The sequence below is a fragment of the Peromyscus eremicus genome, chromosome 7 (genome assembly GCF_949786415.1).
Source record: "Peromyscus eremicus chromosome 7, PerEre_H2_v1, whole genome shotgun sequence".
NCBI classification, from domain to species: domain Eukaryota; kingdom Metazoa; phylum Chordata; class Mammalia; order Rodentia; family Cricetidae; genus Peromyscus; species Peromyscus eremicus.
This window is the reverse complement of record NC_081422.1, coordinates 2,410,982-2,428,061: the sequence shown is the minus strand read 5'-3', so window position 1 is coordinate 2,428,061 and position 17,080 is coordinate 2,410,982. Positions and strand designations below refer to the sequence as shown.

Here is a 17,080-nt window from a genome sequence, read left to right as displayed (position 1 = left end):
TTGGCTTTGTGTTACTGTCAGTTTTATACACCTATGAAAGGTAAACGTAGCTTTTGATTATTTTATAATAAAAAAACATTTAAGCACTTAAAATTTGCCTAAGGCCACCAAGTATCATTGCTGTATGATCTTAAAGTCATTTCTCTAAACCACTGTACAAGTTGACAGCTATTCATGCCACAGGATCTTGCTCAATACAAAACCAATAAGGTAACCATCACCTGGTGTGACTGTAGGTTTCTTAGACCTTAATTTAAATATCAAGAATTTATTTCTAATAATTTTCATTCAAACCAGCAAATGTGCCTAGCATTTTACATTACAATGAAACTTGTAATATAACACAAAGACTTCGGAAGTCTAACTGTTGACAGTTGACACTCCTATTACTTTATATTGCCAATTTCATGTCACAAATGCCACCATGTATAAAACATAACAAAATGACTCTGAACTGTTTGGCACTCAGGGACAGATGCTCTGTTAATTGGCAAACCTACAGATTTCTATAGGTGAATTATTTCATTTAAGTATATAAATATTCATGATTAATTTATCCAGTAAACTGCTTTAAGATGTTTTTAGCTATCAGGCAAGCTCTCCAGGGTCGTCTTTGACATGTTTTCTGATTCTAAGTAAACAAAGGGTGATAGTTAAGGTATATTGAACCTGAGTCTGAACTGATGAATTTTTCAAGCACCATTTCCTAATCTCTCTTCATAAAACTACCATATCATCAATGAAACTTCCAATGATGTATTAAGAATTACAAAGAAAGAGTATTTAAAATGTTTCTTCAACTGTAGCAAACATGTTCCATAAGCTAGTCAGTGTTGGCTCACTTTAGCCTTTGCTCACTTACTTTTACTGTCCAGGTACTTGTTCCAAAATGCAGTTTTGCCATTAGTAATTTTAAATAGATTATGCTCTAGGTTATATTCATTTTCATATTTTTTATTTAAAACTAACACATACTTGTGAATTTTCAACTGTCTCAGCATCTAAAGAGTCAGCATATTCGGGCCCTCAGGATCAACATTTAGGATATTCCTTCGTTTTAATATCACCACCCCTATTGTGACTGTGAACTAGCTATATATTCATATAGCAGCAACTTCTGGTGATGAAATGACTACATGAAATACTGTGGATTTGAGCTTTTAATTGATATGGTCAGATTTCCTCCTTTAACAGTGCTATATAAACTTGCAGCCTCCAGTGTGTGAGAATAGTTGTTCTCTGTGACCTGACAACACCGGCCACTATTGGTCTCTTAAATCTTCACTCTTCCTGATAGGTGAAAATAACATCTAATTGCTACTTTAATTTGAATAATTTTAATAAGAAGAAGGAAAATTGTCCTATACCTAAAAGCCTTGTGTACCTCTTTCTTTGTAACTGTTTGGTCTTTTCTTTTGTCGGTCCATGCTGTTTTCTTTAAGAAGGTATTTTACACTCTAGTCATTAACTGGCTGCTATGTTGCACATTAAGCGTTCACATGTCATTCAGCCTCAGCTTCCTCACAAAGATCTTTTGTCATACAGACATTGAAAGTTTCTATTTCTCAAATTTATGAGTCATTTTCTTTTTGGTTTCTTGGTTTTGTGTTATGATTCTAAGAAGTATTCCTATTCTTAAAACCACAACAATTTATCCTCTGTTTTCTAGGACATTCATGTTTTTAAATTTTATTTTTCTAAATTAAATATTTGATAATTATTTCCTTATTATGATTAAAAGCCCCATTTTCTGCATTGTTATGTGAATAAGCTATTTTTTAGATTAAAACTTCGAACTGTTGCATCAGTGCAGAATCATCTCCTTTCTCACGGAGAGGAGAACCCGGACTACATTTCTGCAGTTTGTCTCTTGCAGAGCTCCTCCTGTGTTCTTGTCACCTGCTTCTCTTTTTCCAACAGGTCTAGGGGTCCTACTGTGGGTTTGGATATTTGTACCATATATTTTACACCATATCTTAATGTTTCCTTGACTTCGTCTTCTTTTGATGATTCTCCCTTGCCATCTGACCAAATCCTCTTGTGTCTACACTCAAAGTATATCACAGATATTTTCACCTTCTTCTCTAATCCCATCAATCATGTCCAAGTCAGTGGTGCTTCATTATGACTTTCATGGTTAATCACCTGTTTTTATGCTGTGTCCTTCACCTACAATATGCAGGTGAGTGTATATGTGTGTACGTACGTACGTGTCTTTGTAAATGTTCATATGTATTGTGTGAATGTTTTATATATTTGTGTCCATGTGTCTGTGTGTGCACATTTATGTTTATGTGTGTGTTTGTGTGTGAAAGTATAAGTACTCGCATGCTTCCAAGCATGTGTCTAGAAGTCATAGAACAGCCTGAGGTGTGGGTCCTGTCTTCCTCTTTACTCAAGGCATGGCCTTCTCTGTTCACAGAAATGCCTGTCAAGAGAGTTGGATGGTCAGTTTGTGGGGAATCTCCTCTTTCTGCTCCTATCTCCACGTGTATACACTTAGATTATAGACCTGTGCTACTGCCTCAGCTTTATGTCGGTGCTAGTAATTCAAACTCAGGTCCTCACACTTTATCCACTGAAGCATCTCCCCAGGCCTCTCCATCTACTTTCTATGTTAGAATCAAGAGTGCCCATCTGAATTTACAAATCAAAGAACACCTGCAGCTTTTCCTTGTCTTTTGTTCTCTTTAGTACTCTGGCCTACTCTGGTCTTCTGTCTTCTTTCTGTGCTTTTGGCTCCTTTCCATCCAGTTGTTTGCTTAAAGAGCTTCTTATGAACCTTCAAGATTCAGAGCAAGTGAGACTATTTCAAAAATACTGCCCAGCATGTGCCCCAAATCACAACTCCACTTACTCTCTGTACCAGAACATCAACCTAATAACTACCTGAAATTTTCACAATTTTAAGCATTTTTACAAAATTATTATGTTTTGCAATCTGTATTTCCCTTTGAAATAAGATCTTTCAAAGCAAAAGATGTTGTTGAACATGTATTTAAATGACAGAAGCACATTTATTACAGCTCCTAATACAGTGTGAGAACCAGTGAGAATCTGCATGCGTGGGTGGGAGATCTCCTTGATCCTAATCTTGTTGGACACACTTAAGCTCACTAGCAGTTTCATGTGTCACTCTGGAGAAAGCAAGGTAAAGGTGTGAAAAGAACCAAGAAGCTGATACAGAGGAGGTGGTCTGTGTTTTCTCTGTTTTACACATTCATTTATATTGTTTCTATTCCATGTGGCCTCTAGAGTGGGCTCAGGAAAGGAGTCTGTTCTGGGAGGAAGAAGTTGGATCTCTAATGCACATTGGTGTAAGATCCTGGTCAGATAATACCTTGACAAATTTAAATCTGATAGATGAACATTTCAAATTTATTTATAACATTTGGTGTGTACTAACAGAAGAACTTGAAATGCAGGTTCAAACCACTTTGAAAGCAGAAAGAGCCCAGCTGGAAAGGCCAGGTGACCTAGAGAGCACACTCTGGGGAACCCATCTGTGGAGATACTGCCTGCTTCCTCAGCACATCTGAAAGTTCATGGAACTAGAAAATTTCTGAGAAAAGAGCATGGGCTTAAAAAGTACAATGTTACTCACTGAAGTTCTTGATCACCTCCACAGCAACTTTTGACATACATTTCCTGACAATTTACTTTTTAATAATTTTTTATAATCCTTTGTTCCTCTCTTATTTGAAATGTGCTATCCTTGAATAAGTACTAAATACATCTGTGGAGACATCCATCTTACCCAGTCATGTTTGGAAGCATTTCACCCCTTCTTTCTTCCAAGGATTTAGAACCAAGAGAAATACATTCTTTTTCCCTTGGAAATTTTGCATACTTCTTTCCTGATGGGCAGCCTTCAATATAAAAGCATTTCTTTTATTGCTGAGGAACTAATTCCATATTTACTATTTGATGACATCATTAGCCACTGAAATTTTTCTATTTTTCCATCCCTGATTTGAGAAGACAAAACTATACATTTTCTCTGCTATGTAGGTCCTAACTTTCATTTTTGTACATGTTGTGAGGGTACGTTTTAACTACGCAGCTAAGGTAAACATAAGAAGAGGGGAGGTGTTGGAAAAATACAAAAAGTCATGACTCCTTGAAAGGAAAAGAAGTTGTCTGAGATGAGATGGCACAAGGTAGTAGGGGGAAAAATATCCCAAATAAATCTTTTTGGAAAATGCGACATAATGAGAATTAATTTTGTGTATTCCTTAGAAGACAGAGGAGAGATAGGTGGTGGGTTGCATAATAGACACATAGAAATGGTATATTATGGATAGATGTTAGTAAATAAACAATAAACAAATGTATAGATACATAGATTATGGTTATATAGTAATAGATAACATATAACAGCTAGATAACTAATATATAGATGATAGATGCATAGCTAATAGATGGTTGATATATACTGATACATGTATAGATATTTGGCAGACAGTGTAGTGATGTATATGATATATGATATATTGATATATATCCTAAACAAGCTAGCTTATTTAAAATTGATAACATTTTGAAAATCAGCTTGTCACAATTGATCCAAAACCATTAAAAATTCTAGACATGAAAGTGTTCAGGAAAGCTTTACTTGAAAATATTTATTTGAAGAATAAATCATTAGATTAGTTAAGATCAAAACAGACTATTAGACAAAGACTGTGCGTCATAAAAACTCTTTACCTTACTAGTGGCAACAACTGTAAGAGTTTTCTTTCTATACATAGACTGTGTGTGGGGGGGTGGTTTGTATGTGTGTTTATTAACATTATCTTCTCCTTCTGTTTTTAATGCAAGGGCTAGTGTCACAGTAGAGGAAAGAATGAAGTATTCTAGACAGATACAGAAGGGTTGTAATCAAAATATTATAATGATATATGAAGCTGATAGATGTTTAAGTGACTTTTAAAAGCTTCTGTAATTTAGAGGAATATAGATCCCCCACAACAGTCCTAGCTGACATTCAGTTAAAAACAGGTACGTTGGATTAACCTGGAGGCACTATGTCTCTAGGCTCTGTAAAGATACTTTGCAATTCTTGTTGATGAATGTTACTTTAAAAAAAAAATGTTTAGTTGTTTTTTTTTCCAACCTGTTCTCTAGTCTACTCCCTTTTTTTTCCTCTGAAGCACATAAATTTGGGGGAAGAAATTTCAGAAATTATGTAGCAATACATTTGAGCCTTGTAAATGATGTGAGGAGACAATATGTATTTGAAGCAAACAAAACAATTTTAAAAGATAAAGTGAAGAGGAATTTTGGATAACTGGGGAGCTGGAATGTGTATGGAGGGGGCTGAGGCTCCGCAGGAGAGCATGATACTGCATAGGTGATAGGTGGGTTGTGGAGGCCTCTAGACCGCCCTGTGGGCTGGGAGAGAATGTGATTCCTATCCTGGGCAGGAAACAAGAGTTATTTTAAGCAGTTCATAACATAATTACATGTGTGTTTTAGAAGGAGTCCCCACAGCACTGCTCATCATTCATGTGTATAGCAAGGCCTGCTCCATTCTCATACAAAGTACTGTGCTAAGCAGCTGCTTCCTAGACAAGAAATGTAATTTTGCTACTTGGCTGCTTCTGGGAGAGCTGTTACTGTATGTATTATGTTCACAATTTTTCAATGAGAACTGTAACACCCAGAAACCAATACTTAGCTTGTAAGGCAAATCGTGCATCTTTGCAACTGCAAGCCTGGGCTCTTTAGACCACACAGACTGTAAGAGATCTGGCTGTGTTGGGTTGAAATAAAAACAAATCCAAGAAAAATGTAAATATAATCAAATATCCCACATTTTAATACAAATGATGGAGAATGCAGCAAACTCCATGAGTATTAAAATTTCATATGCTCTTTCAAATTGTTTTGATGGAGATTAATAATTATTTTAGCTGGTGCAAAAAATGTATGGTAATATGTTAACTTAACTACACAATCACATACTATATAGAAATAAGAATTGTTTCTAGAGAAATGAGCTAAATAATAATAGAAATTGCTGTTATTTTTATATGTGGGTATGCAATACCACAACCACACATATATACAGCCCACCAAAAAGAACAATTACCTGTAAATAGTCATACATATAATCTGTAAGATGATTATTCATTTCTGAAAAATAGTAATGAATTAGCATAGTAGAGTAAATGCCACTTTTAACCTCAGCACTCAGGAGTCAGAGGCAGGTAGATCTCTGTGAGTCTTAGGCCAACCTGGTCTACGTAATCAGTTCCAATATAGCCAGGGCTATGTAGAAAAACTCTCTTCAAAAACACATGCATAAATAAATACCTTTCATGTATGTATGTTTGACCGAAGTATTTTTCTTTTCTTTTACATCTTTATTTCCCAATTATCTCACTTGATTCCCTTCTAAATAGAACCCTTTCTACTTTTATGTCCTCCTTTTGTTTGTGAGTAGCCTAGTAGTTACTTAAGAAAACATAGGTAAGGCGATACTTACAGAAACATGGGTAACTTACCAGTGGCTATACTGCTAAAGAAAATGTTCCCCTCTAAGTTCTTGGAGAGAAGAAAACATGACTAACTTCCTTACCAATGTATTTCTTAGAAAATGAAGAATATACACATAAATCTATAAGTAGGCATATATGCAATTGAATGTCACTTTACATTCATATATATATAAAGACATATACATATATGACATAACAGAGCTCTTATATGCATGCATTATGTACAATACTTTGGAGGTCTGATTCTTCTTGTTTCCATAGAATTTAGTAATGATCATATGCTACAAAAACACAGTGATTATGAACAAAAACCTCATTTTACAGAAGTAACAGACTCACAGACTAGAAACCATGTGTGAATGTGTAATCAAGGCAGAGCTGTAGCAAAACAGCATTAGATTTCTGCAGTGTAATGTAGTAACTTTTTCTATTCTATCTTTTATTTCAAAGGGTAATTTTCTCTTTGGTGTGGTGATTCTTTGTGCTTTCATTTTGACAGACAGCTAATGTGATGTCTATTTGATTAAGTTTTAGGTTTTTTGTTATATTTGTTGTGTATTTATGTGTGTATATGTATGTGTGTATGCATGTGTGTGTACATGTACGTATGTGTGTGTATGTGAGTGTGCACTCATTTTCTCCTTCTTCCGTGTAGGATCTGAGAACTGAACTCAGGTTTCCAGTCCTGTCATCCAGTGCCCTTACCCACGGAGTCAATTCATGAGCCACACAAGCAAAGGCTTTGGTTGTAGGGGGGAGGGGGTTTAGAGGGGAGGTAAGGTGGTTTTGACTCAGGGTTTCTGTGTATAGCCTTGGCTGTCCTGGAACCCTGGAACTCACTTTGTAGACCAGGCTGGCCTCGAATTTGCAAAGATATGCCTGCGTCTGTCTCCTGAGTGCTAGGATTAAAGAAGTGTGCCACCATACCCAGATACAAGCCAAGTTTTAAAAGATCTAAAGATTTTTTTCTATCAGGATGGGGCAGGGAGCTTCATCTCTTGACCTATGAAGACACATGTAAATATTCTTTGTTTTGTTTTGTTTTTTAACCAAAATTCCCAAGTTTTTCCAAATTATATTTAAGATTTGGACTAGGATGTACATTAACTAGTACTTTCTAAAATATAAACAGCACAAATGTGCAAAGAGTGAGAGTTTTCTGGGAGAAGGAGATTCCTTACTTGGGGAAGCAGAGAGCAGGGTGAAAGCATACTTTAATTTTACGTATACATTTGCTTTTCTCATGGTTTAAATTATGTTTGCCCTTTACTTTGATAATTACTGCTTATAAATATTTCAATTATTTTACAAGTTTTAAAATTTGTTGAAATTTTCCTATTTAAGAGAATAGAATATAAGGATCATAATCTTGAGATTCTGAGTATCTGAGAAATATATAGCATATATTGGTGAATAGAAAAATAGGCTATCTTTGGGCTGCAATTTCCTAAGAATGACGATATATAGAAAAGTTGGAAAAATTCTAAAATGTTATAACAATTCTTTTTATTCACAATTCTTTGTTTTTGTTTTATTCCATACATTTCTGAATCTGTTACTTGTTTACAAAAGTATTTATTTATACTTAGTCTAATTAATGATATATAATTAAAAGAAAGTATTTCTTAACAATGGCACTAAATATTGTTTATGTTGCTCTATCCAAAAGAAAAATATGAATTAGACTCTAATTCATCTAATTATTAGACATCTCAAGACATATTAGCCAGTATTAGGGCTAAGTGAGAGAATACCTTGCTCACTTAGCAGTTACCATAGTACTGTTTTTGCTTACACACATCTTTCATTTCAAAATACGAATAGCAGTTTTTGTGTGTGGTTTGTGGATTGAACCTAGGCCCTTGAGGATGCTATGTAAGTACTCTACTACTGAGCCATACTCCCAGACAAGAGCCAAAACTAGCATTAATGAAATGAAGTTACTGATTGTCATTGGTATTCACTGACTTGAGCTCATGTTTAAAAAAAATCAATAAATAAATCTTAGGATTAAAGGATTTGCCATTGCCAGTTGAAGACTGTAGCTTTCTAAGGCTTTCATCTTGGCTTCCCATGTTGTTTTCATTCTTTAGGAGAGCCACTGAATGAGGTGATGGGTTCTGGATACCTGGTTGCTCACTATAGGGAGTTGTTTGTGACCACCTGGCTGGTTGAGGCTCTGCTTTGCTTGCTGTGGTCATATGCCACTTTGAGATTATATTGCTATGTCATATTTCCATTGAATTTTCTAAACCCTCTTGAATATGGGCTCTCTGTTGAAAAGAATGATATTGCATTCATAATGAATTCCTAGTGTTTGACAAATAATAAGACTAAATTAATACCCAGTCAATATATAGAACAAGGGTGGAGGAAATTAGTATTTGGTTAGATGCTGCAACCAGTGTAGCTGTGGTCATCACAGGACCTAGAAAGGAGGGTAGTGGTGGATAGCATGACACCAGACTCAGAGTTCACTTCAAGAATGAACAATTTTTATTTTTATCTTTGTTGTTTATATATTGTTTAAATAGCTACTAGAGACAGCATTGCAGTTAGAGCCTGATCAAATGGTATTATTTTTGGCCTCTTAACTGAGTTCTTCCTGCAGTATTTCCCTGACCTTGTGGCCTTGTTTTGTCCCAGAGGCTATTCCTCCTAGGTTCTGTTTCATGCTTACAGTTTTCCTCAGTCACAACCACATGTAAGTCATGACTTGTGCTTAAGAACGGAACCAGGGAGGATCTGGGCCCCAACAGTTAGATATTAGTGTTTTGATATGATGTTACCTGCACTCTTACAGTATTAATCAAGGCAGATTATCTGTTAGTACTGTTATACAAGAAGTGAAAAGCAAATCTTCATGAATTTCTACATCTGACTAGAGGAATGGTGAAGGATACTAAGCAAGAGTACCAATTTAAATGTGTAGCCTTTAAACTTTGGAACCACAAAGGACTGTAATGAAAGTTTCCATGTCAGAAGGGTCAGTCATTCAACTTGTCATCCAAACTCAGTTTGGATTTTTATGTCTCATGAGGATTATTTGAAACTTAATTACTGATACTGACAATATTCCTGGACATGGAGAATATACTCCAGATTGCCACTTATAATTAGGATCCAAGTTTCAAAAACAAAAGCATTCTCATTCTTACCTTCTGTATCATTCACAACAATCACTGAGACCCTTACTTCTGAGAATCTCTGTAGCAGTCTCCCCATGTATACAGAACTAATCCACTTTAGGATTCTTTGCTCCTGGGTGGTGTATAACCCAGCATAGACCATTAGCAAACTAACTGCCATGTGGCACACACTGGGCTTCATTAGAAGCCAACTTGCTCTACTAAGTTCATCACACACACACACACACACACACACACACACACACACACACACACAAGCATTTCTCCTTTCCCTGTCATCCCTCCAAACCCTTCCATACACCTCTCTCTGCTCTTCTTCAAATTTATGGCCTCATTTTCCATCAATTGTTATTGTATACATATATGTATTTATATATGCATATATAGTACTAAATATAACCTGTTGAGTCTATACCAAGTTACTTGTGTATATGTTTTCAGAGCTAAGGATTTGGCACTGGACAACCAATTGGTGTGCTCTTCCCTGGGGAGGGCCATGCCTCCCTCTTCCAGCTTTATTCAGTTGCCTATATTTCTTTATGTAGGGTAGAGATAAAATCTAAAAGACATCCTTAAAAAAAAATAATTCCTCACAGGTGTATCCAGAGCCCAGTCTCCCAAGTGATTCTCGATTCTGTTAAGTAAACAATTAACACTAACCATCAAAGTATCATTCTTTAGTCCTGGCTGGCCTGGTACTCACTGTGTAGCCCAAGCTAGGGCTCCTCCTTTCTCAAGCACCATGCTTGGCTCCAATCTACAGTTAATAACCACCCCATTTCATATGCTCTTAAGAATCTTTTTTAGCCACAGCTCTTTATCTAGCTTTCAACATCTAGCCTCTTCTCTTTGGCACTTAAACTTATTTTAAAGACAATGCCACTACCATAAAAAGATATGCGAGCAGAAGAGTGGTTGCCAGAAAAGGTAGAATAAAGGTGGAATGGGAAGGTAAGAAGAGATGGGTTAAAATGAACAAAGTCACAATCAATCAGGAGGAGCAAGTTCTGGTGGTCCACATGAAGAGTAAGATGCCGTCCAAGAAGACCTTCAAGAGTGGAAAATGTCCGGCTCATATGGGAGCAGCACCCCACCAAGATCCCGGTTATAATAGAGCGATACAAGGGTGAGAAGCAACTGCCTGTCCTGGACAAAACCAAGTTCCTTGTACCTGATCACGTGAACATGAGCGAGCTCATCAAGATAATTAGAACGCACTTACAGCTTAATGCCAATCCAGCTTTCTTCCTCCTGGTGAATGGGCACAGCATGGTGAGTGTGTCCACACCCATTTCTGAAGTGTACGAGAGCGAGAAGGATGAAGACGGCTTTCTGTACATGGTGTATGCCTCCCAGGAGACATTTGGAACAGCACTGGCTGTGTAAGACTAAAACAATGCCTAATGTTTGTTAAGCCCTTATCAAGGAAAAAAGGGCCGTTACCAGCGAATGCTGGTCAGCTCACACTCACAGATACAGAATGTAGGCGCCCACCTAGGGTGTTAGGAACTGTTTGTCAGCCAGAAACTGAGCTCCATTCAAGCGCATTCAGCTTGGAAACTCATCTACACTAGGCTCTCTTGTGTTCAAACTTTAGAAGTTTAAAAATAAAATACTTTGTATCCTAAGTTGCCAATTAAAAAAAAAGACAGTATTGAAATACATAGTTCAAACTGGTAGAAAAGAACACTTTGAACAAACTCGCTGATCATTACAAGGAGATAACAGATACTTGAGACGATAGTATCCCTAGTACTTGCACTGATCACCACACAATCTATAGACATACCAAATCATTACCCTATAGCTGATAAAGAATAATCATTAGCTCAATAAAAATATCAGTAAAAAATAGAAAGAAATAACTAAAAATATCAAACTTCAAAATACTATTTCTAGACCTTACTGAGATGAAAATGATTACTACCTCACCTAGACAACTTAAAGTATATTCTGTATTTTGAGTCTCCTTCCTAATCTAAAAATAAGGCTAGTAGCTAGAAGGCCAGATGTCAGGCTTGCTACAGATCATACTTACAAAGTTTTTATTCCAGTGTTACATATGCCAAGTTGAAAATTGCTGTGTGTTAGTCAGAGTACTCTAGAAGACAGAACCAACAGAAGGAAGAAGGAAGGAATGGACACACACACACACACACACACACACACACACACTCACACATGTTTACACAATGTATTCTGCTTAGTCCATCAAAGGCTGTCTAACACTGATGAGGCTGAGAACCCTGAAGCTGGGTGCCCAACCTGGTGCTAAAAATGTGGAGGATACCTGGACAGCCATTGGCCTTCAGTCCGTGTTGGAAGCCTAATTAAGGTAGTTTCTGATATCAGTAAAAGGAAGTGGCATCAGCTAAAGCAGTGGCTGTGGTGATAAAAACTCACTAGCAAATTGCCAAGACAAGCAGGTGAAGAGCAAAGGCTTCTCTCTGGACCTCCTTTCAGCTTGGGTGCCATAGAATGTGCCACAAATAACTTAGTCAAGAAATTCCTTCACTAATAGTTCTAGAAGCATGTCTATTAGTCAATTCTAGGTCTAACCAGGTGGACAACCAAGATTAATGATCACATGCTGTGTCTAGGATGTGCCTACTCCTTACCCAGCCAGCTGACTCCAACATAAATCTCCAGATTCTGTCCTGAACTATAAGTCATGCTGAAGGAATTCCAGTTTTTAACATCTGAGATTCTGACAGTGTGTAGATATGTTGTTTACATTGATATATCATGTAACACATGGGAAATTAATTTTTAGAATTATTGAATGATTTTTTAGTACAAAACTTTCTAAGTTCTTTGCTATGTTTAGTGAATGCCCCAGAAGCATTCATTGAAAAACAAAAAGTAGGTGCATACATGTATATTGGCTCAGTATTATAAAAATAAGTCATCAAGGACTTAGGCAACATAGAAAGTTTTGAAGTATATTGACTTAAAATTATAATCCATACACCTTTATCTTTTCTTCCTTAAATATTTGTGATAAATATATATTTAATCAAATATGGTAGCATCCTATTTGAAATATTCTCAGAAATAATGATACTAGAGAGTTGAAATTACCCTTAATTTTCTATGGAACACAAAAGAAAAGAAAAAATTGAAAATTACTTCTGTACAAAATTAACTGCTTCTGAGGAAAAACAGATGCTAGTGTTTGAGTTATAAGTATTATGAAAATCATTAAATGTGCGATCTGTGACTTGGAAGAAAAACATCTAGTTTTTTGTTTGTTTTAAAGAGGGAAGATAACACAGCAGAGGCCTTGAAGTAAGCAAGTGGCAGCTTGCCTGGGTGTCAAGAATGAGAGTTTGCATTAGATTATAGATTCCGTTGGTTTCACTTTAGGAAAAGAGGTATACTAAAATTGAGGTAAGAATTGTGGAAATTACATTTTTAACAAGGGAAATACTCCATGAAGGGCATGTCTTTGGGATTCACCAGGGTGAGCCTAGACTTGCATTCTTATAATTTCACAGACCATTAGAGACCTGAGAGGAGACTGCTCTCTTCCACCCACAAAGTCCTTGAATGGGTCTAGACAGAGTATCCATCTCTGAGCATTGCAGCCAAATCATCCCATTCAAAGACCCTCACAATCACTGCACTGGAAGCATGGTGCTGAACTGCAGACTTTGGCCTTATATGCAGAGCAATATGATTTTTTTCATATTTTTCCTTAGTGCTTAAATATGGTGGTAAATCCTGATGTTATTTATTTCAATCATTTCCCATAAATTCAAAGTCTGACAAAACAATGTCCTAATATAGTGTAAAAACAGGAAGTCATGAATACAGTATTTTTGTGGTGCTGTAGAATGCTGCCTAAAGACCCAGAGGTCTGAAATTTCATCTGGACTCAGAGGATCTTTGACCCATATCTTTGTTACCACGCACATACACAGCAAGAATTCCAATACTTGCTCTTAGCTCTCAAGTACATTTACTTTTTTTTTTTTTTTTTTTTTTTAATTTTTATTTTGCAATACAATTCAGTTCTACATATCAGCCACAGATTCCCTTGTTCTCCCCCCTCCCGCCCCCCTCACCTTCCCCCCAGCCCGCCCCCCATTCCAATCTCCTCCAGGGCAAAGCCTTCCCCACAGACTGAGATCAACCTGGTGGACTCAGTCCAGGTAGGTCCAGTCCCCTCCTCCCATGCTGAGCCAAGGGACCCTGCATAGGCCCCAGGTTTCAAACAGCCAACTCATGCAATGAGCACAGGACCAGGTCCCACTGCCTGGATGCCTCCCAAACAGATCAGGCCAATCAACTGTCTCACCCACTCAGAGGGCCTGATCCAGTTGGTGACCCCTCAGCCATTGGTTCATATTTCATGTGTTTCCGTTTGTTTGGCTATTTGTCTCTGTGCTTTATCCGACCTTGGTCTCAACAATTCTCTCTCATATAAACCCTCCTCATTCTCGCTAATTGGACTCCCAGAGATCCACCTGGGGCCTAGTCATGGATCTCTGCATCCAGATCCATCAGTAGTTGGATGAGGTTTCTAGCACGACAATTAGGGTGTTTGGCCATCCCATCACCAGAGTAGGTCAGTTCGGATTGTCTCTCGACCATTGCCAGCAGTCTGTTGTGGGGGTATCTTTGTGGATTTCTGTGGGCCTCTCTAGCACTTTGTTTCTTCCTATTCTCATGTGGTCTTCATTTACCATGGTCTCCTATTCCTTGTTCTCCCTCTCTGTCATTCATGGATATAAAAAAGAGTTTTGCAAAACAAAATGAGATGCTTCCAACACCACCTAATAAAAGACAAATTTTTATGTTTCTTAAGTGTAGTTTTGCTGTGTGGTCCCTCAAATGGGGGATCTAATAGTGTAAACCCTTCATTCAAATAAAGGCAGATAGATATTGCTCACAAAGTATGTTCTTCAAGCCAATAGTAAAGAGAACCACAAATCTGTGTACAGTATATTCTTTTGTAATCACCACTCCTTTCCAAAATATCCTCTAAGGATATACCTTGTTATTTTACATAGTGTTCAAGGTCAGATGCTCTTAAAGTCACTAATATTTTATTCAACATCTCACTATTTTCCTTAGCCCACTGGCACACATACCAATAGAAACCATGCGAATTTTCATTATTGTCTTTCTCCACAAACAGAATTACATGGTATACATGAACAGCAGCAGCAGCAGGACTAGACAGAATGGTACTACCTTTTTCCTGGTTCCTGAGTCCATCCCTGAAGCCATATGGTGACAGTCCCTCTAGGGTTTGACAAGGTCTCTGTACACATATGTTTTGGAAATAATGAGCTTAATTAGTCCTCGAGCTTTTTGTAGAGAACAGCCATAGACTAGAAACTTGGAGGGACAGGATCCCTTAACTACAAACACCTAATTCTAACAACATTTGGCTAGAACCATGTCTGTTGTGGCCATCCTGCTTTTCAGTTCTCTCAGTGGGCTATGTTTGAATTGTATCATATAGTCACCAGTTTCTTGGCCTTCCATTAATTTTAACAGAACAATCCCCAGAACATAGTAATTCAAACCAATGATATTAATTTTTATAATCTAAATCTTAACTGCAGACACTAAAGAATTTAGATAATACTTAAGATGAAATCTACAAAAATGCTGCTTAGCTTTTATTATGTTCCTCATTATCGTTTGGAGTATAATCAACCATTTGAAAATATTTTCTGTAAATCTAAATAATTTTAATAGTATCAGATATGAATGTAAGCTTTGCATTTCTGAATGGTACAGGTGTGAATACACAATGAGTTCTGATGCATGTCATTTTACTAACAGCAGACCCTATCATTCCTGTCACCTGTAAATAGTTCCTCTTCACAGAAGCATTATAAAATTCTATTGTAATAGCACTGTTATGCTACAAGGAAAATTTTCAAATTATACTGATTTTCTCTAAGAAACAATATGTCTAGGCTTAGTTTATAATGTGTGATGTGAATCATCTCCAGACATCTGCATTCCTCAGCACAATTATTTATAATATTTACTGGCTGCCTTGGATATGTATCACAACATTATGTAATATGAAAGAAAACCCATAAGGGAAGAGGATGGTGCAGCTGGAACAGGGATGGAGTGAGAGAGCAATGAAAGAGATACTATGGTAGAGGGAGACACCATGGGGATACAGGGAAACCTGGTGCAAGGGAAGTTTCCAGAAATCCACAGGGATGACTCCATATTAGACTACTAGCAGTGGTGGAGGGGGTGCCTGAATTGGCCTACCCTAGTGATTAGATTGGTGAAGGCCCTAATGGTTACCATAGAGCCTTCATCTAGTAACTGGTGGAAAAAGATGCAAAGTGCCACAGCCAAGCACCAGACCAAGCTCCAGAAGTCCAGTCAAAGAAAGAGAAGAGGGATTCTATGAGCAAGGGATATCAAGATTATGATAGGGAAAGTTAGAAATATAACCAAATAAAGCTAGTAGGAACTAATGAACTTTAGACCAACAGCTGTAGAGCCTGCCTGGGACTAGACTAGGCCCTCTACATAATCAAGACAGTTGTGTAACTTGATCTGTTTAAGAGACCCCTGGCAGTGGGAATAGGATTTATCTCTAGTGCATGAACTGGCTTCTTGGAGCCCATTATCTATGATGGAACACTTTGCACAGTTTTGATGCAGGAGGAGGGGCTTGGACCTGCCTCAACTGAATGTGCCAGGCTTTGCTGACTCCCCATGGGAGGCCTTACTTTTTCAGAGAGAGGATGGGGGATGGTCTTGGGGGAAATGCTGTTGTGGGGGAGAGAGAAGAGGGATGAGAAGGGGATCTGTGGTTGGTATGTAAAATGCATAAAAATTTTCTTAATAAAAAAAGAAAACCTAAATAAATGCTTTACCATTCTGATATTTGAAGTCTAGCAAGAGAAATGTTATGTAAATAGAAAACTAGTATGTAAACTAGAGTGTGCAAAATACCATGATGTGCTTTTCAGCTTTGTATGTTCCAAAGACTGAGAAATCATTTCAAAACCAGGGGAATACAGCACTGAGGGAAGAGCCAACACTAAATTCCAGTAACTCATATTTGAGGAATATGATGGCATGTGGACATTTTTTAAAAAGGCAAAAGAAAACACTATTCCATCATGAAGATTGACAAAGAGCAATGCAAGTGGCTTGAATGCCAAGGAAGCCCGGTTTCATGGCAATATGAGAGATTCTAAATCCTGTTGGTAAAAATTAACTACATATTTTATATTAAAATAAAATTATGAATCCAGGAAAGGGACAGGTAGGGATGAGAAAATGTTGGTATAAATGGGAAGAAATAAAAGAGAATAGAAGGAATAGTGATCAGAACATATTATATTTGTGTATGAACTTGATAAAAAGCAAAATCATTCATGAAAAAGGAAAAAAGAGTAAACATTAAAAGCAATGGAGAAATGAAAAATTATG

General features: G+C 37.1%; 2 protein-coding genes across 3 annotated transcripts in view; both read left to right on the top strand.

Moving 5' to 3' along the window:
* Gria4 (glutamate ionotropic receptor AMPA type subunit 4) overlaps nucleotides 1–17,080 on the top strand; it is a 388,873-nt gene that overhangs the window by 10,299 nt on the left and 361,494 nt on the right. The window lies entirely within an intron of this gene.
* LOC131914038 (microtubule-associated proteins 1A/1B light chain 3B-like) lies at nucleotides 10,596–11,146 on the top strand. Its single transcript, XM_059266641.1, has 2 exons — nucleotides 10,596–10,603; nucleotides 10,696–11,146. The coding sequence occupies exons 1-2, from the start codon at nucleotides 10,596–10,598 to the stop codon at nucleotides 11,036–11,038; spliced, it is 351 nt and encodes a 116-aa protein (XP_059122624.1). The 3' UTR covers nucleotides 11,039–11,146.